Source organism: Capricornis sumatraensis, chromosome 1 (assembly GCF_032405125.1).
Source record: "Capricornis sumatraensis isolate serow.1 chromosome 1, serow.2, whole genome shotgun sequence".
Taxonomy (NCBI): Eukaryota; Metazoa; Chordata; class Mammalia; order Artiodactyla; family Bovidae; genus Capricornis; species Capricornis sumatraensis.
Window position 1 is genome coordinate 244,715,670 of NC_091069.1, and position 21,313 is coordinate 244,736,982.

Below are 21,313 nucleotides of genomic sequence, written 5' to 3' on the forward strand. Positions count from 1 at the left end.
TGTCCACCCCTCCTCCCCCAGTGGACACCCCCCTCCTTCAGTATGGGTACTGGATCTTTCTGCCTGAAAGGCATTTTGTCAGACTTTTCTCTGTCCTTCCCATCCTAAGCAGCATCATCCACTCTCTGAGACTGCAGCTGATGCTCTGCACACTCACCATGGCTCACCCCTTTGACATCAGAGCCTTGTGCAAACGGCAATTTATGTCTGCCAATCTTTTGAAGACAAAGTCTAGAACTTTCATGTTTATCTTGATCTTTCTTTCTTTCTGTGGACACCTCATGGACAAGACAGAGTAAGCCTAAGGGAGCTGGACATCCTGGTAAACTGGCTTCTGGATAGAAAGGGAAGCCCTAACTTGAAGCATTTATTGGTTTCTGTGAGGTTGAGAAGAGATGTGGATAGTGGAGTCTTGTGAACTGGTCTGAGCTGGCTCCTGTACACCACTTAATTATGGAAGGGATGGCAAGATGGTGCAGGGGTGAGAAGGTGGTCCAAGGCTGGGGCGAGCAGGAGAAGAGAAGTCAGGAAGAATGGAGGGAGGGTCTGAGGCACACAAAGAGGCTGCCGATCCAGTTTCTCAGCTGAGGCCCAGGTTCTTGGGCTCCATCCATCAAATGCACCTGCAAGCAGAGGACCAGACCGCCATGCTGGCACAAGCCACTTCTCTTAAGTCATTTCTTAAACTTCTTAAATAAAGAAAATGAGCAGTGTCAGCTTGTTATAATGGAGACCCTGACCAAGAGTTGAGTCTCAACTCTGCTTTACTGTCCTCCTGACAAACCCTATTTTAGTCGCCACTAAAAATAATAAATAATAAAGCACCTTATAACCTAGTGCCTTCAAACAACAATATTAATTCTGCTCATGAATTTATTCTCTCAGAAATTGACAAAGATAGCTTGAATCTTCTTTCCATGGCATTTTCTGGGCAAGCTCAGTTGAGGCTGGAAGATCCAAGTCACTCACATGACTGGCTGATAGGTGTTGGCCATCATTTAGAAGCTCGGCCAGGGCTAAAGGCCAGAGGCCTTGATTCCTTACACTAGACCCCCAGTGTGCTATACACAGGTTTCTCACAGCATAGCAGCTGAATTCCAAGAGCAAAGATCTCAAGAGAATCAGACAAAAACAGTGTCATCTTCTGTGACCCAGACTCAGAAGTCACATAATATCAGTTCTTCCATAATCACAGTCAATAAATCCCTTTATTCACTTAGTGAATAAACAAGCAAATAACAAGCCCCAGAGAAGGGGGAGTGAGAAGAGTTGATACAATATACTATCTAAAATATCCAGTTTTCCTGAATAATTTCCTGTGTATCCACTTCCATTCCCTTTAGACTCTTGGTGGCAAGATCTGCTATAACACAGCAATGGGCAGAGATGTGTTCGGTGATTCTTATATGCCTTGCTGACAGAAGAAATTGTGCCTAACTATATTTTCCTGTAGCTTTCACTCATGTAGTCCTTGGCCAGCTCAAACAATCTAAGGTGCATCTCGATGAGTGGATTAAGAAACCACAAGCAAGGGGAACCCCTGATGTCTCTGAATTTTTTAGGCTAAGAATTTAAAGTTGTTGATCTAAATGGAAAACTGATACTTCCCTTGTTGTTTTTACAAATGAATTCCAGTCATTCTGAAGCATTTTTCAGGGTAAGCTATTAGAACCATTCCAACTTGTGTGTCAACAATCTTCTTGAAGTTGAGCTAGAACAGAAGTTTCATATCCACGTTGTAACTCGTGTCCTTAAGAGTGACTGGCATGAATCCTTGTATCTCATTGCTTTAATTCACACTTCTTGGTTTACTAGTAAATTGAATTTCTCTTCATCAAATGGAGTTTTAAAGTCCTTTTCTGGCAACTTCCCATCCATATCCTTTGTTGATTTTAAAAGCAGGAACTCCTTAGCTTTCCTGTTGTGCTGTTGCTGTTGTCTCAGTAGTTCATTTGTAAGAATTTTTGGATATGCTAGACTTTGACATTGCCTTATAGATATGTCTCAAAAACTTACTGTATGCTCATACATATTGTAATACATGTCTGAAAGCTCTTTATTTCTCTCACTAGGTGGTGAAGCTTAACTCCCTTCCTGTTATGTGTGGGCTGGACTTAGTGACTCTTCTAATAAACAGAGAATAGAAAGTAGAATAGAAATGGAATAGAAATGGAAAAAATGGAGAAAACTGGCAGACATCAATTAACCTAGTGACCAAAGCTGATGTCACCAGTATTAAGTTATGCTGACATCATACATCTCCTGATAAAACTGTGATGAGACAGACACATCACTTTTATGGTATTCTTACAAAAATTGGTTTTTCACCCAAACCCAGTTGAATCAAGAGAAAATTCTGGCCAAATCCAAACTGAATAAATTTTTACAAAACACCTGACTGGTATTCTTCAAAACCATCAGGAGCAACAAGGACATGTCTGATAAACTTAAAACTTTGATAAACTTAGGAAATGACTGAGTGCAATGTGGAATCTTCAGACATCAGTGAAAAAATGACTTACATTCAAATGAAGTTTAGTTGATAGTAATGTATCCATGTTAATTTCTTAGTATTGATAAATGCACAATGATTACGTAAAATAACACTGTGTGTATGTGTGTGATCAGTCATGTCTGACTCTTTGCAACCCCATGGATGGTATCCTGCCACGCTCCTCTGTCCATGGAATGTTCCAGGCAAGAATACTAGAGTGGGTTGCCATTTCCTTCTGCAGGGGATCTTCCTGGCCCAGGGACTGAACCCATGTCTCTTGCATCTCCTGTATTGGCAGGTGGAATTTTAACCACCATACTACCTGAGAAGCCCCAAGATAACACCAGAAAATACAAATTTTAGAATTTTTATTCTATTATGTGAAAAAATACCATTGAAATTTTGATAGCAATTGCACTGAATCTGTAGATTGCTTTGAGTAGGATGGACATTTTAAAAATGTTATTTTTTTCCAACCCATGAGCACAAAATATCTATTTGTTTCTCTTCAACTCCTTTCATTAACATCATAGTTCTCAGTGTACAGGTCTTTCACTCCTTGGTCAATAAAAGTATGGGCATCTTTGTCTTGTTCTTGATCGTAAAGGAAAATCTTTCAGCTTTCCACGATTGTGTATGAACATGATGTTAGCTGTGGACCTGTCATATAAGCCCTTTATTATGTTGAAGTATGGTCCCTCTATACTCATTGTGTTGAGTGATTTTATTACAAATGAATGTTGAATTTTGTCAAGTGTATTTATCTGCATCTATTGAGATGATCATATGATTTTTATCCTTATTTTGGAAATGCAGTGTTTCACATTGACTGATTTGTGAATGTTGAACTATTCTTGCAAAACTAGAATAAATCCCAGTTGATCATGAATAAAAATAAATTTAAAAAATTAAAATGTCCAGTTTTCACAAGTTATGAAACATGCAAATAAATAGGAAAAAAATGATCCATATAAGAGAAAAACAGCAGGCAAGATGAACTACCCAACAGAGCCCAGATGTCAGACTTAACACACAGGATTTCCAAGTAGCCATTTCAAATATGTTCAGTGAACTAAAGGAAACAGAATTTAAAGGAATAAAGTATGATAAAATGTCATATGAAATGGAGATTATCAGTTCAGTTCAGTCGCTCAGTCATGTCTGACTCCTGGCGACCCCATGGACCACAGCATGCCAGGCTTCCTTGTCCATCACCAACTCCCGGACCTTGCTAAAACTCAGGTCCATTGAGTCAGTGATGCCATCCAACTATCTCACCCTCTGTCGTCCCCTTCTCCTCCTGCCTTCCATCTTTCCCAGCATCAGGGGCTTTTCTAATAAGTTGGCTCTTTGCATCACGTGGCCAAAGTATTGGAGCTTCAGCTTTAGCATCAGTCCTTCCAATGAATATTCAGGACTGATTTCCTTTAGGACTGACTGGTTGGGTCTCCTTGCAGTCCAAGGTACTCTCAACAGTCTTATCCAACACTACAGTTCAAAAGCATCAGTTCTTCGGCACTCAGCTTTCTTTATGGTCCAACTATCACATGCGTGTATGACTACTGGAAAAACCTTAGCTTTGACTAGACAGACCTTTGTTGGCAAAGTAATGTCTCTGCTTTTTAATATGCTGTCTAGGTTAGTCACAGGTCTTCTTCCAAGGAACAAGTGTCTTTTAATTTCATGGCTGCAGTCACCATCTGCCATGATTTTGGAGACCAAAAAAATAAAGTCTCCCACTGTTGCCACTGTTTCCCCAATCTATTTGCCATGAAGTGATGGGACCAGAGGCCATGACTTCATTTTCTGAGTGTTGAGTTTTAAGCCAGCTTTTTCACTCTCCTCTTTCACTTTCATCAAGAGGCTCTTTAGTTCTTCCCTCTTCCATAAAGGTGGTGTCATTCGCATATCTGAGGTTATTGGTATTTCCCCCGGCAATCTTGATCCTAGCTTGTGCTTCATCCAGCCTGGCATTTTGCATAGTGTACTCTGCATAGAAGTTAAATTAAAAAGGTGACAATATACAGCCTCGATGTACTCCTTTCCTGATTTGGAACCAGTCCGTGTTCCAAGTCCAGTTCTAACTGTTGCTTCCTGACCTGCATACAGATTTCTCAAGGGGCAGGTAAGGTGGTCTGGTATTCCCATCTTTGAAGAATTTTCCACAGTTCGCTGTGATCTATACAATCAAAGGCTTTGGTGTAGTCAATAAAGCAGAAATAGATGACTTTCTAGAACTCTTTTGCTTTTTTGATGATCCAGCAGATGTTGGCAATTTGATCTCTCGTTCCTCTGCCTTTTCTAAAGCCAGCTTGAACATTTGGAAGTTCTCAGTTCATGTACTGTTGAAGCCTGTCTTGGAGAATTTTGAGCATTTCTTTGCTAGCATGTGAAGTGAGTGCAATTGTGCGGTAGTTTGAACATTCTTTGGCATTGCCTTTCTTTGGGATTGGAATGAAAACTGACCTTTTCCAGTCCTGTGGCCACTGCTGAGTTTTCCAAATTTTCTGGCATAATGAGTGCAGCACTTTCACATCTTCATCTTTTAGGATTTGAAATAGCTCAGTTGGAATTCCATCAATCTACTATCTTTGTTCGTAGTGATGCTTTAAGGCCCACTTGACTTTCCACTCTAGGATGTCTGATGCTAAATAAGTGATCACACCATCATGGTTATCTGGGTCATGAAGATCTTTTCTATATAGTTCTTCTGTGTATTCTTGCCACCTCTTAATATCTTCTGCTTCTGTTAGGTCCATACCATTTCTGCCCTTTATTGTTCCCATCTTTGCGTGAAACGTTCCCTTGGTACCTCTAATTTTCTTGAAGAGATCTCTAGTTTTTCCCATTCTACTGTTTTCCTCTATTTCTTTTTTCAAAATTAATTAATTTTTTTGGAGGCTAATTACTTTACAATATTGTATTGGTTTTGTCATACATTGACATGAATCCGCCACTAGTGTACATGTGTTCTCCATCCTGAACCCCCCTCCCACCTCCCTCACCATCCCATCCCTCTGGGTCCTCTATTTCTTTGCATTGATCACCTCAGAAGGCTTTCTTATCTCTCCTTGCTATTCTTTGGAACTTTACATTCAGATGGGCATATCTTTCCTTTCTCCTTTGCCTTTAGCTTCTCTTCTTTTCTCAGCTATTTGTAAGGCCTGCTCAGACAACCATTTTGCCTTTTTGCATTTCTTTATCTGGGGATGATCTTGATCACTGTCTCTTGTACAAAGTCAGGAGTCTCTGTACATAGTTCTTCAGGCATTCTCCCTATCAAATCTAATCCCTTGAATCTATTTCTCCCTTCCACTGTAAAATCGTAAGGGATTTGATGTAGGTCATACCTGAAAGGTCTAGTGGTCTTCCCTACTTTCTTCAATTTAAGCCTGAATTTGGCAATAAGGAGTTCATGATCTGAGCCATGGTCAGCTCCCAGTCTTTCTTTTGCTGACTGTATAGAGCTTCTCCATCTTTGGCTGCAAAGAATATAATCAATCTGATTTCAGTATTGACCATCTGGTGATGTCCATGTGTAGAGTCATCTCATGTTGTTGGAAGAGGGTATTTTCTATGACTAGTGCATTCTCTCGGCAAAACTCTGTCAACATTTGCCCTGCTTCATTTTGTACTCCATGGCCAAACTTGCCTGTTACTCCAGGTATCTCTTGACTTCCTACTTTTGCATTCCAGTCCCCTATGATGAAAAGGATATCTTTTTTTGGTGTTAGTTCTAGACGGTCTTGTCGGTCTTCACAGAACCATTCAACTTCAGCTTCTTCAGCATTACTGATTGGGGCATAGACTTGGATTACTGTGATATTGAGTGGTTTGCCTTTGAAACGAACAGAGATCATTCTGTCACTTTTGAGATTGCACCCAAGTACTGCATTTCAGACTCTTCTGTTGACTATGATGGCTACTCCATTTCTTCTAAGGGATTCTTGCCCACAGTAGTAGATATAATGGTCATCTGAATTAAAGTCACCAATTCCCATCCATTTTAGTTCACTGATTCCTAAAATGTCGATATTCACTCTTGCCATCTCCCGGTTAACCACTACCAATTTACCTTGATACATGGACCTAATTTCCAGGTTCCACTTATGCAATACTGTTGTTTACAACATCAGACTTTACTTCCATCACCAGTCACATTCACAACTGTGCGTTGTTTTCACTTTGGCTCTGTCTCTTCATTCTTTCTGGAGTTATTTCTCCACCCTTCTCCAGTAGCATATATAGGGCACCTACTGACCTAGGGAGTTCATCTTTCAGTATCATATCATTTTGCCTTTTCATACTGTTCATGAGGTTCTCAAGGCAAGAATAGTGAAGTGAAGTGGTTTTCCATTCCCTTCTCCACTGGACCATGTTTTATCACTGAAGAGAGAGAAATTATTTTAAAAATCAAATAGAAATTCTAGAGTTGAAAAGTACAATAACTAAAACAAAAAATTCTCCAGAGAGGCTTAACAGTAGATTTTAAGTCAGAAATGAAAGAATCAAGATAGACTGAAAAATATTATGCAATCTGAAGAATAGAGAGCAAAATGAAGAAAAATTATCATTGCATCAGAGCAGGTGGGAAACCCAGAAATATACCAGCATACACATAGTGGGAAGAACAGAAAGACAGCTAAGAGGGAAAGGAGGAGAAAAAGTATTCAGAAAAGGAAGAGCTGAAAACTTCCTTTTCCAAATCTGGTAACGTCTGATGAAATGTCTTTTGTTTGTTTGTTTTATAGCCAGCAACAATGTTGTGATAGTTTCAGGTGAACAGCAAAGGGACTCAGCCATACATATGCATGCATCCATTCTGAAATAAGTTCATTTACATGTCCAAGAATCTCAACTAACCCCAGGTAGGATAAATGCAAAGCTACACTGAGATTCATCAGGGTAAAAATGCAGAAAGAAAAAGAAAAAATCTTCAGAGAAATTATTAAGGCCTTGAATGAAAAACTATTGTATTCAGGGATAGAATATTATACAAACATCTAGATGATACATAGATATATTTTGCTGATACAGAGCAACACTTTCCTGAGTGAGAAAAAGAAGTTCATAAAATTATACATAGTGTGATTTTTTTTTTATAGGAACAAATACACTTAGATAGGTACTACATGAGGCACTTAGCACATTAAATGTCAATCATAGAGAAAGCACTCTACAGAGGGTAGCTATTCCTGGTTCTTTTGTTGTTGTTGTATTAAGCTCTTTAAAAAAATCCACCAGGCTAGACTGACATTATCTGCAGAGTTTGTATCAGTCTTTGCATGCTCATCATGAAAAACTATATTAATACTCAAATTTACTGCCTCTAAGTGAAGTGTTCCCCTACTCAGCTTCTGCTGAGTGAACCACATGGTGTGCTCACTTGCCAAGAAGGATCATTCCCCAAGAAGGTTAAGCTGCCCAACAACCTGCTCTGAACCCAAACAAGAAGTGACCAGGCCATAGCAGGTGAGAGAAATGGGCTCTCTGCCCCAGAGCTTCCTCCCGGAGAGGCAGCTGATGGTGCTGCTGGCTGCCAGCCACTTGGAGGTCCCACATGAGCTACAGAATGTGCTGTCAGGTTTGCCTATTTCTCCCTTTCCTAAATCCTCCCTCCCCACTTCCCCTGTCTACTATAGGAATGCTCTTCTGGGAAGATACTTAGTCTTGGCAGGGCAGACAGGTGTTGGTTCCTCTCTATTGTCTTCCACCTGAAGCTAAGCCTTGTCTAACTATTCCGTCCAAGATCACTACAGTCTGACTCTAATGTTGAGTGTGAACTGGACTCCTCCAGTGTCCTCCACCCAGCCAACTATCAGATCAGACCCCTGAACAAAACTTTGAGAGTACCCCATAATGCTCTGACACCCCTACATCCCTACAATCATAACCTCCATTTAAATTACCTAAAGAATGGGAGGCCTGGCGTGCTGCGATTCATGGGGTCACAAAGAGTCGGACACGACTGAGCGACTGAACTGAACTGAACTGAACTGAATGTATGGCTATCTGGTTGACCTCTCACAACATGACAAATAAGGCCAACAATGAATAGTCTGTTTCCTTTCTGCACCCTTATTCCAATAGTATGATCATTGTCCTTCATTTGTTTCTCCCACAAAAACAACACATTCTAATGGTTTCCCTGGTGACTCAGCAGTAAAGAATCTGCCTGCAATGCAGGAGATGTGGGTTCAATCCTGGATCAGGAAGATCTCCTGGAAAAGGAAATGTCAGCCCATTCCAGTATTCTTGCCTGGAAAATCCCATGGACAGAGAGGCCTAATGGGCTATAATCCATGGGGGTTGCAAGAGTTGGACACAATTTAGCGACTAAACTGCTACCACTATCCATAGTTTAAACCAATTTAAAGAGCTAGTCTAGGAACCCAACTCACATTTATTTTTCCTATGGGGGAAAGATGTTCAGCAATAGCTTATACAAATCAGTCATATTTAAAGTATTGCCCTCAGTGAACCTAATTATCCTAACTTTCTAAATAACTATTCATAAACTTTTGTAACCTGACTCACTTTTAAGAAAGAAACTTCCTGTACTTGATGGCTGTAAATAAATGAATCCTAAAAGGTTTAGGCAGATTGCAAAAGAAGGATAATGTTACATATGGGCAAACATTAACAAATGAAAATAACAGCATTATAGTAATAGCAATTCTTTAAGCATTATAAATAAATATGTACAGTCATTAGCGCTGAATCTAAACACCTGTCAATTATTCATAAGTGTTTCCAATCCTAAGAAAATATCCCACAGTAAACAGATGCTACAAACTAAAATTCAGTGGAAAAATTCTCAACCTCATTCAATCTAAGTTTTCTAGGAGTGTCTCCCAAAGATTACTCATCACACTTATATATCCTTAACTATAATTTATAATTCTCTGTTATTCTTTCCACTTTAGGTTTAGCAATAGACATTTTATTACTGCTGCTGCTGCTGCTGCTAAGTCGCTTCAGTCGTGTCTGACTCTGTGCGACCCCATAGATGGCAGCCCACCAGGCTTCCCTGCCCCTGGGATTCTCCAGGGAAGAACACTGGAGTGGGTTGCCATTTCCTTCTCCAATGCATGAAAGTGAAAAGTGAAAGTGAAGTCGCTCAGTCGTGTCCAACTCTTAGCAACCCCATGGACTGCAGCCTACCAGGCTCCTCTGTCCATGGATTTTCCAGGCAAGAGTACTGGAGTGGGGTGCCATTGCCTTCTCTGCATTTCATTACTAGATAAGCCCATTTGATTCAGATACAACCAAGGTAATCAATAAATTCATAATATGGTGGTTATTTGAGGTCAGGATGATGATGAATCCTTAGCTAGAATTTGCTGAGTAGTTAGTAATCTTTGCAAGGAGAGTTGACCTTCTCCCCCATTTCTATATTTGGGAGGTGTTAGCTTTTTAAAGTTTTGCCTGAGTCAGATATCATTTTTGTAAGCCTAAGATATTATAGCAATACTGTCTGATATTCCTATGATTCTTTATACAACATGAGGAGCAGTTTTTAAAAAAAAAAGTTTAATGCAGATACAACTGAAACAAAAGTGGGTTCCATAGACTCGGTTTTCTAGGTGACATCAATCTGATTTGGCAAGCAAATATAGATTCTTGTCAAAAGGAGTCAAAAATTACATAGTTTTCCTGCTATATGTAATTCTAAAGACTTAAATAATGAGCTACATAAAACGAATCTATTCTTCATTCAAATGACATGATGTAATATCTTCCTGAGATACCATGTAACTATAATCATGAATATATTTTATATTTGTCTATTTTTAACTGACCATAATAATAATAAATGTGAAGAGAAATTTAGATATGTATCTTGAATTCATTCCAAAGCTCAAGATTGATTTTTCTCTAACTTGAGAAAATTACACCAAAACGAGCAAGAAAATTTCTCCTGAGGAGGAGGAATCCTATCACCTTTGATTTTACACCCTAAGGGCTATTACACAGTCATGGGCAAAGAGATGTTCAATAAAGCAAAATTTTTTAAAAATTCATTCATAACATATCTTTGTGGGTTTTGTCTGGTTTTGATTTTTGGAGGGAATAAGGGAAGGGGGTGATTGAGGAAAGATAATAGGTGAATTGGGAAAGACCACCAGGGCAGAAAACAGTTAACAATGAAAAAAAAACACTGAAGAACCTAGAAATGCATAATCTCAAAAATGACTAAAAGGGCAGGATGGATGGGGATCTGCCCTAGGTAGATCTAACTGTAATAGTGTTCTCTCCCATTTGGGAGAGATAAGAACAAAAAAGGAGTAATAACCCTGATGAAAATCCCAACACATAATCCCTATTGTGCTTACTTTTCCCTACCAGAGAAAAGGTAACTTTCTACTTTATCTTCTTTAGAAGAATGAAGCAGGCACAATCTTTAACACTGCTGATAGCTCTGAACTACTTTAGTTGATTTGCATACAATAATTATTTACTTAATTAACAAGCTCTCAGCTAAATTGTCCTTTCAACCCTTAACAAGTTGAAAATTATATAAGATTCCTCTTCAAAGGAAAGGAAATTTTCCCAAGTAGGATCTATTGCTAACAATAGAATACAATTTTCCACTTGGTTTCTTGTACTGAGATTTAATCTGGTTCCATGATGAGGAAGGAGAAATTCTTTTGGAACAGAGCTCAAAGAAGCTGAGAAATCTCAGATGTAGCTATCACTGAAAACCCAGAATTTTTAAAATTTAAGTATCCTTAAAGCTAATACCTTTAGTAAAAATTCTTAAAGGCAATAAGAAGACAAAAAAATAAAAGAAAGCTATATATTCCCCACAGCGGTGGAAGTTAACCTTAAAAAAAAAAAAAGCAGAGTGATTAGAATTACAAATGCTTTATGTAATAGGCTAGCAGAAATGTATCAAAATTTAATGTTTATGATACATCAGGAACTTTCCCTTGTGGTTCAAGAAGAAAAAAATCTAAATCAACCAGTTAATCTGAATAAAGAGAATTTTTGAAATCAATTTAATGAATGTATCACATTTCCAACCTAAAAGATCTTCTTTACACTATTCACAGAATAGCTAACATTTAAAAAGGATAAATGAGTGGATGTAGTAAGTAAATGAGCCTAAAAACAAAATGCACCGTATCTCAAGGTAGCAAAATGAATAAGGTGCCTGGACTGGCCCAAGCCCACTCACCAGATATCCGACTTTGTGTCGTAGCCTTGGTGTTTCAGAACTTCCGGGCTCATATAATGGGGAGTTCCAGTTAAAGTGGTGGCTAGATCACAGGATCCCATTAGGAGTCGAGAAACTCCAAAATCCCCTTGAAATAATAATTAACTTCTATGAATACTTAAAACATGAAAACCAGTACTGTACTGGAAATTAATAACAGTGTGTCTAATTCAACAATTTTAATACACAATCATCCATACCATGTTGAAGAAAAAGTTATACATTTTAAATTATATAATATTGGTGAAAAGTTTAAAAATAAAAGCCTTATAGGAGAAAGAAGAGTTTGATGATAGGAAAGTGAATTATGTAAGCTAAAACTGCTTTTTATCCTGGTATTAGGGAAAACAAACAACTTGAAACAAAAAGATATTTCAAGTTTGAGTAACAACAAACAATGATTCTGAAAGCACTGAATATATGATTTGCAATTTTATCTGAGTGAGGGGGGAATTTGTTCTTCATTTATAATAAAGAAGAAATTTTAAATAAAAAACGGAGACTTTTCAAGAACATGACTATAAAAACTTGAATCCACCAGTTTCAGTATAATTGCCTAATTTGTTGATGGTTTTATGTCTTCCCCTCTAGGAACATCTTACATTAAGATCAAACAATTCTGTGACTGTTAGGAGTATAGATACAGTTCTAAAGGAGAACTCGCTATATCAACACTTTAATAATCTGTGATAACTCCTAATTGTTTATGATAAAATAAATGTGGGAGTAGGAAACCTATTGTAATCAAACAAGTCTAATCATTTGTTAATGGTTAGTGCTTGGCATGGAACAGGAACTCAAAAGACATTTGTTGGATCTAATAAATAGCAAACGTTTTATACCTCAGTTTCTATCAGATAATCAGAAACAATTGGTCTTTTTGCTGTTGTTGTTGGGCACAACCAATCAAGCACAAAAACTTAAGAAGTTTGAATAAACCAATGATTATTCTACCACTTTTAGTTACTTTATATTACAATTTGATATATAATAATAAAATAATAATAATAATAATAAAGTACATTTTTTCATGGAATACATATTTTAAAATCTTACCAATTTTAAGTTTATTATTTTTCAGAAATATATTCTTTGATTTCAAATCTCGATGAAGTATCTTCCTACAGAAGGAATAAAAGGATATTCAAATTAATGCAATATAAAATTTTAATATCCAAATATAAGTAATATATAAGTGATTCACACATAAATGTACATTCCCAGAGATATATCTTTCAATGTTTGAAAGCTTCAAAGCCACAGCATTGTTTAATCTCACTGAGAAAATCAAAGTTTCAAAACAGATACAGGGAAACATGTAGCTGAAAGAGTGTGATGTACTTCCAACTAATTCAATAGGCCAGATTTTATCGTGCTTTTATACCCAGTTCAAAGAGCAGTTATCATAAAGCTTTATAATCTATTATATACTATATATAATGTATTACATGGTATATATATCTTATATATTCAAAATATACTATATATATTAAATATTATAATCCAATTGTTCACATTTTATATACCTGTGGGAAAAATGTTGATGATGGCATTTAATAATAGATAACATTTAAGTAAACAAGCAATGTAAATTATGTCAGTGAAAATTTCATTTCTGAAATTATGATAGCATATTCAAAAGCAGAGACATTACTTTGCCGACTAAGGTCCGTCTAGTCAAGGCTATGGTTTTTCCTGTGGTCATGTATGGATGTGAGAGTTGGACTGTGAAGAAGGCTGAGTGCCGAAGAATTGATGCTTCTGAACTGTGGTGTTGGAGAAGACTCTTGAGAGTCCCTTGGACTGCAAGGAGATCCAACCAGTCCATTCTGAAGGAGATCAGCCCTGGGATTTCTTTGGAAGGAATGATGCTGAAGCTGAAACTCCAGTACTTTGGCCACCTCATGCGAAGAGTTGACTCATTGGAAAAGACTCTGATGCTGGGAGACATTGGGGGCAGGAGGAGAAGGGGACGACAGAGGATGAGATGGCTGGATGGCATCACTGACTCGATGGACGTGAGTCTGAGTGAACTCCGGGAGATGGTGATGAACATGGAGGCCTGGTGTGCTGTGATTCATGGGGTCACAAAGAGTTGGACACGACTGAGCGACTGAACTGAACTGAAACAACTAGAAAACCTTTGTCTAAAAAAACACTTAAAAATGCTGAATAAAGTATATGAGTGTCTTCATATATAAACAGCTGAGTCCACAAGAAAATGAGGCAAATCCTTGGGGATTAGGCACAAAGAAAACTGAAAAGCAGAGCGAGCAATAGGCGCTGATTTCTCAGCAGCCCAAGGAACTCAGAACCCACGGAGCCAAGACCTTGAGCCCATGTAATGTGGAGAGTAGGAACTAACAGAAATGTATAAAGTCAGAATCCCATATATGGTCTGTATCTTAAGAGAAAATATAATCCAAGAAACATTCATTCACAAGTAAACAAAATCAGAAGCTTATCTGTACAGATCTGAACTTTGAGTGGAGAAAAAAAATATTTCCCTTCATATTTTTTAACCATGTGTCTGCTCACTTACATTTGGAATTCAAATATGCTCTATGGCTCTATGGCTTTAAGACACCTCAACCCAAGAAATTAACATAAAAGTTGGTTCTCAGAAGCAAATGCAAACTGAGTCAGCAGATAATATATAATAAAATTAAATCTCTGAGAATTTCAGATAACTTAATAGGATACAAACTATAAAATGAATGTATTTCAAGTGATAAAAACAATAAAGAATAGAAAACATGAAACAGAAACAGAATACTATCCAAAAAAAAAAAAAGAGATGATGCTGACTTGAAAAACAACCAAATAGAATATCTAGGGGGAAAATGTGATCATGACATAAAAACTCAAGGCTGAGACCTCAGCTTTCAACTGTGATGGGATTCCCTGGGGGCTCAGACAGTAAAGCGTCTGCTTCAGTGTGGGAGACTGGGGGTCAGGAAGGTCCCCTGGAGAAGGAAATGGCAACCCACTCCAGTATTCTTGCCTGGAAAATCCCATGGATGGAGGAGCCTGGCGGGCTACAGTTCATGAAGTTGCAAAGAGTCGGACACGACTGAGCAAATAACACACACTTTCAACTCTGATGAAGTAAATTTATACCACACTGAATCATCCACCTTCAACAGTTGTACAGAGAACACTGCAAAATTTAAACCATGTAAAGTGTGAGTAAGTTTTTTAAAACAACTCTCTAAAGATATCAGAGATCAGTCAAGGTGATCAAAGGTAGGCAGCACTTGAGGGGCCAGAACCTAAAAGAAGGGAAATACATGGAGGTGAGCACTTCCCATTGCATTTTCCTCTGGGGCACCGGCAGAAGCAGAGTGTTGTGGCCAGAGCCTGCAGCAGTTTCACTGGGTCTGGAAAGCAAAAACCTAGAGCTACAAAGGCAGCCAGGACTTGAGGGGCAAATTCTCCAGAGAAAAGGGAACAAAAGAAAAGTAAGTCTGACATTCTGAATGGGTTTTAACCTAAGGCACTTGCTGAATCCTAAGAAGCTCAGGGGCAAGACATTCAGGAGAAAGTAGCTGCTAAGAGGCAGAGCTTTCAGCACATTCACAAAGCTGAGGAGGGGTCTAGGTAAATAATTAAAGTCTTCAGCTGAATACCCTGAACACTGGAAATAAAAGCAAATGAAACACACCAGTCCTCAGAAACCTAGCCTTAACTATCTCAGTCCTAACTGTATTAAGGGGATCTGCAACTACTACCAGCCAGAAAAAAAATCATATCCTCTTGAGAGGAACATAATATCATCCAACATGTCTGCACTATTTTACATACATTGATTCTCCAGTATTCCTTCAAAAGTGACCAGGTATGCCAAGAGACAAGACTAAATGACCAAAAACAAACAACAACAACAAGAAACAAATCCGTGTGTGATCCACCTATTGGAATTGTTGGACATGGATTTTAAAGTAACTATGATATGTTCAAGTAAATAAATGACACAATGAGAGAACTAGATTCTATAAAGAGTTGAATGTCAATTTTAAAACTGAAACAAATATAATTACCAAAATTAAGAATTCAGTACATATGTTTGAAAACAGATAAGAACTAGCAAAAAAGAAAATTTAGAAACTGGAATAATGGTTAGTGAAAAATGCAGTTCAAGTATTGAAAAGGCGACCACACAACCACCTCCAAAAGGACTTATGCCAGCATGCCATGCTTTCCCAGGATGGCTGCTGTCAGTGTCCGTGACCCTGCAGCAAGCCACTGTTGACCCATGCCTCTGCCAGAGACTCCAAAAACACTCATAGGAGAGGATGAGGGCACATCCTTCTACTACACCATCTTTGGAAAGGTGGAGATTTCTGACAAAATGTCATCCACTTGAGAAGGAGATGGCAAACCTTTTCAGCCCCCTTTCCTTGAGAACCCTATGAACAGTATGAAAAGGCAAAAAGATACGAGACTGAAATATGAACTTCCTAGGTCAGTAGATGTCCAATATGCTACTGGGGAAGAGCAAAGAAATAGCTACAGAAGGAATGAAGAGGCTGAACCAAAGAGGAAATGACACCCAGCTGTGGATGTATCTGGTGGTGAATGTAAAATCCGATGCTGTAAAGAACAATATTGCACAGGACTGGAATGTTAGGTCCATGAATCAATGTAAATTGGAAGTGGTCAATCAGGCCCACTGTCAACCACCCAAGAGTGAACGTGAGATATTAGGAATCAATGAACTAAAATGGATGGAAATATGCAAATTTAATTCACATGACCATTATATCTATTACTAAGATATAAGTAATAAGATCTATTACTAAGATATGTCTAAGGCAAGAATCCCTTAGACAAAATGGAGTAGCCCTCTTGTCAACAAAAAGAGTCCAAAATGTAGTACTTGGGTGCATTCTCAAAAACAACAGAATGATCTTGGTTCATTGCCAAGGCAAACCATTCAGTGTCCCAGTAATCCAAGATATGCGCCAACCACTAATGTCAAGAAGATGAAGTTGAACGGTTCTATGAAAACCTACAAGACCTTCTAGAACTAACACCAAAAAAAGAAGCCCTTTTCATCATAGGGGACTGGAATGCAACAGTAGGAAGTCAAGAGATACCTGGAGTAACAGGTTTAACCTTGGAATAAAAACAAAGCAGGGCAAAGGCTAACAGAGTTTTGCCAAGAGAAGGCACTGGTCATAAACACCCTCTTCCAACAAAACAAGAGAAGACTCTACACATGGACATCACCAGATAATCAATACTGAAATCAGATTGATCATATTCTTTGCAGCCAAAGATGGAGAAGCTCTATACAGTCAGCAGAAACAAGACCAGGAGCTGACTGTGGCTCAGATCATGAACTCTTTATTGCCAAATTCAGACTTAAACTGAAGAAAGTAGGTAAAACCACTAGGCCATTCAGTATGACCTACAACAAATCCCTTATGATTATATAGTGGAAGTGAGAAATGGATTCAAGGGATTAGATCTATAGACAGAGTGCCTGAAGAACTATGGGTGGAGGTTCATAACAGAAGACAGGGATCAAGACCATCCCCAAGAAAAAGAACTGCAAAAAGGCAAAACGGTTGTCTGAGGAAGCCTTACAAATAGCTGAGGAAAAGAAGAGAAGTGAAAAGCAAAGGAGAAAAGGAAAGATATACCCAACTGAATGCAGAGTTCCAAAGAACAGCAAGAAGAGATAAGAAAGCCTTCTGAAATGAAAAAAAAAAAAAGTAAAGAAAAAGAGAAAAAAACAGAATGGGAAAGACTAGCGATCTCTTCAGAAAATTAGGGACACCAAGGAAACATTTCATTCAAAGATGGGCACAATACAGGACAGAAACAGCGAGGACCTAACAGAAGCAGAAGATACTAAGAAGAGGTGGCAAGAATACACAGAACTATACAACAAAAAAGGTCTTAATGACCCAGATGACCATGATGGTGTGATCACTTACCTAGCATCAGACATCCTGGAGTACAAAGTCAAGTGGGCCCTAGGAAGCATCACTATAAACAAAGCTAGTGGAGGTGATGGAATTCCAGTGAGTTCTTTCAAATCCTAAAAGATAACACTGTTTAAGTGCTGCACTCAATATGCTAGCATTTTTGGAAATCTCAGCAGTAGTCACAGAACTGGAAAAGGCCAGTTTTCCTTTTAATCTTAAAGAAAGGTAAGGCCAAAAAATGTTCAAACCACGTACAATTGCACTCATTTCACATGCTAGCAAGGTAAGGCTCAAAATCCTACAAGTTAGGCTTCAGCAGTACTTGAACAAAGAATTTCCAGATGTACAAGCTGCGTTTAGAAAAGGCAGAGGAACCAGAGACCAAATTGCCAACATCTAGTGGATCATAGAAAAAGTAAGGGAATTCCAGAAAAACATCTACTGCTGCCGAATTGATTATGCTAAAGCCTTTGACGTGTGGCTCACAACAAACTGTGGAAAATTCTTCAGACTACCTTACCTGCCTCCTGAGAAATCTGTATGCACCTGAAGAAGCAATAGTTAGAATCCAACATGGAACAATGGACTGGATCCAAATTGGGAAAGGAGTACGTCAAGGCTGTATATTGTCACTCTGCCTATATAATTTCTATGCAGAGTTCATTGTGTGAAATGCTGGGCTGGAGGAAGCACAAGCTGGAATCAAGACTGTCAGGAGAAATATCAATGACCTCAGATACACAGATTACACCACCCTTACGGCAGACAGTGAAGAGGAACTAAAGAGCCTCTTGATGAAAGTGAAAAAAAAAGTTGGGTTAAAACTCAACATTCAAAAAACTAACATCATGGCATCCGGTTTCATCACTTCACGGCAAATAGATGGGGAAACAATGGCAACAGTGACAGACTTTATTTTCTTGGGCTCCAAAATCACTGCAGATGGTGATTGCAACCATGAAATTAAAAGATGCTTGTTCCTTGGAAGAAAACCTATGATCAACCTAGACAACATATTAAAAAGTAGAGGTATTACTTTGCCAACAAAGGTCCATATTGTCAACCTAGGGTTTTTCCAGTAGTCATGTACAGATGTGAGAGTTGGACCATAAAGACCGAGGGTCGAAGAACTGATGTTTTCGAACTACAATGCTGGAGAAGACTCTTGAGAGTCCCTTGGACTGCAAGGCAATCTAACCAATCAATAATAAAAGAAATCAATCCTCAATATTCATTGGAAGGACTGATGCTGAGGCTGAAGCTCCAATATTTTGGCCACCTGATATTCAGAGCCAACTCACTGCAAAAGACCCTGATGCTGGGAAAGATTGAAGGGAGGAGAAGGGAATGACAGAGAATGAGACGGTTGCATGGCATCACTCTGAGCAAACTCCAGGAGATAGTGAAGGACAGGAAGCCTGGAATGCTGCAGTCCTTGGGGTTGCAGAGAGTCGGACATGAGTTTGCAACTGAAGAACAACAAAATTGAAAAATAATATTGATACTTAGGCAAGTAGTTGATGAGTTTTAGATATAACACATTAACAGCTACCACATATATAAAAATGTAAATAAGAAAATCACCACTAGGTCTTTTATGAACAAGACAAACATTATGTTCAGTTCAGTTCAGTTCAGTCACTCAGTCGTGTCCAACTCTTTGCGACCCCATGAATTGCAGCATGCCAGGCCTCCCTGTCCATCACCATCTCCCGGAGTTCACTCAGACTCACGTCCATCGAGTCAGTGATGCCATCCAGCCATCTCATCCTCTGTCGTCCCCTTCTCCTCCTGCCCCCAATGTCTCCCAGCATCAGAGTCTTTTCCAATGAGTCAACTCTTCGCATGAGGTGGCCAAAGTACTGGAGTTTCAGCTTCAGCATCATTCCTTCCAAAGAAATCCCAGGGCTGATCTCCTTCAGAATGGACTGGTTGGATCTCCTTGCAGTCCAAGGGACTCTCAAGAGTCTTCTCCAACACCACAGTTCAAAAGCATCAATTCTCTGGTGCTCAGCCTTCTTCACAGTCCAACTCTCACATCCATACATGACCACAGGAAAAACCATAGCCTTGACTAGACCGTAGCAGTTATGGGAAGTAACTGGCTGGAGCTGTTGTAACAGAACAGTTATTTCTGTGCAAGCAACCAGATATCAAGCTACTTGATTAAGGTTTTTTTTAAAGTATAATTTATTGACTTCGTGGTTACAGTAAGCAAAAATGGGCCCAGAAAAAAAAGTCCTGTCATGTACTTCATTAGTATCCTTTCCTTTGAAGTATATAGAAATCAAATCCAAGAAATGACAAGGTGACTAGCAATTTAAGCAGTTGATATAAAATCTCTCTTCTAAAGATAGCTTTCAAATAGCTCTCCACCTGTCCCTGTCATTTCTATGTTTCATGATTCCCAAGAGATTTAAGTGCCCTGATTAAGACTGGATGACGGTGGTGATCAAATCCATGGTTGAGCTTTTGCCTTCATCAGGCTATTCTCCATACACTCAGCCTCCAGGACCACAGCAGAGTGAGATCTGTGGAGGCAGCTACAGCAGGGTTTTCTCAGGCCCTGAGCCAGAGTAGGACTGTGGAGATGGTATGGACAGTTCAGTCTTCATTTCCCTTTAAGGTCTTATCTGAGTAGTTTCTGAAAATTTAGCTCCGCCCTACAGACCTGTGTTTATCTGACAGGGTCTCAGGGTGGCCTGCAGATTCTTCTTGCCAGAGGTGCTGGCACAAGCAATGGCTCTGTGGTGATGCATGGGCCAGGCAACCCCTGTTGCTGGTCTCTGCCACATGGCCATTGTCCTAGCTACTGAGGCTCATGCCTGGCTTCCTCATCAGTGTCCTGGGTGCCCAGGACCATGATGAGCCTCTATGCTGTAAGCCAGGGGTGATGTCAGGTCCTTCTTGAATGCAGCTACAAAGTAGGAGTTGCTGACACCTGGCAACGGAGTGGGGTCTCCTTGGAAAAAGTGACCTAAGGACATCCTCAAGAAGTGGGAGCCAAAAGAAAGCAGGAATCCTCCACAACACCACACACACAACTTCTCTCTACTTCCCCATCTCTAGATCTGGGGAAGTATGCCTCCATCACCGTCACACTTACTGACCTGGATTCCCAAGTAGGTCCTTTCCCTAGGAGCCTCACTATGTTAAAAATTAATCCCTCACACAATCTTTTGGGAAACAGCCATTAGGGCTTCCCAGGTCATGCTAGTGGTAGAGAATCCACCTGCTAATACAGGAGACATAGGAGACACAGGTTCGATCCCTGGGTCAGGAGATCCCTGGAGAAGGGTATGGCAACCCACTCCAGTATTCTTGCCTGGAGAACCCCATGGACAGAGGAGCCTGGCAGGCTACAGGCTGTAGGGTCACAAAGAGTTGGACACGACTGAAGCAACTTGGCATGCACCAAGCTCGCTGGGGAAAGGTGTGGGCTGCTAGGTGAGGAGGCATTCCTCTTAGGGAAAGTGCCCCAGGCTTGTTCTCTCCTCCACTGTGAAAGCATAAACGATGTCACCAAATGAGCTCTCTTCAGAGAGGCTGCTCTGTACTTCATCTTAGAAAATCTAGGCTATTGAACAGAATCGCTTCGATAGGAATAAGTTGGGGCAGGGGGAGTTTGTTTTGTTTTGTGGTTTCTGTGTTATCTCTGGGGGC

The 21,313-nt window shown here is 39.4% G+C and overlaps 1 protein-coding gene across 4 annotated transcripts in view; it reads right to left on the bottom strand.

The window, feature by feature from the left end:
• NEK11 (NIMA related kinase 11) overlaps positions 1 to 21,313 on the bottom strand; it is a 277,295-nt gene that overhangs the window by 176,999 nt on the left and 78,983 nt on the right. For 3 of the 4 annotated variants that reach the window (XM_068973452.1, XM_068973440.1, XM_068973433.1), the window contains exons 4-5: positions 12,771 to 12,835; positions 11,676 to 11,802 (exon numbers count right to left, since the gene is read on the bottom strand). The exons of the other annotated variant lie outside the window; for it this stretch is intronic. In XM_068973452.1, the coding sequence (XP_068829553.1) occupies positions 11,676 to 11,802; positions 12,771 to 12,835 (192 nt within the window). The remainder of the gene's footprint in view (positions 1 to 11,675; positions 11,803 to 12,770; positions 12,836 to 21,313) is intronic. 4 annotated transcript variants of the gene reach the window in all.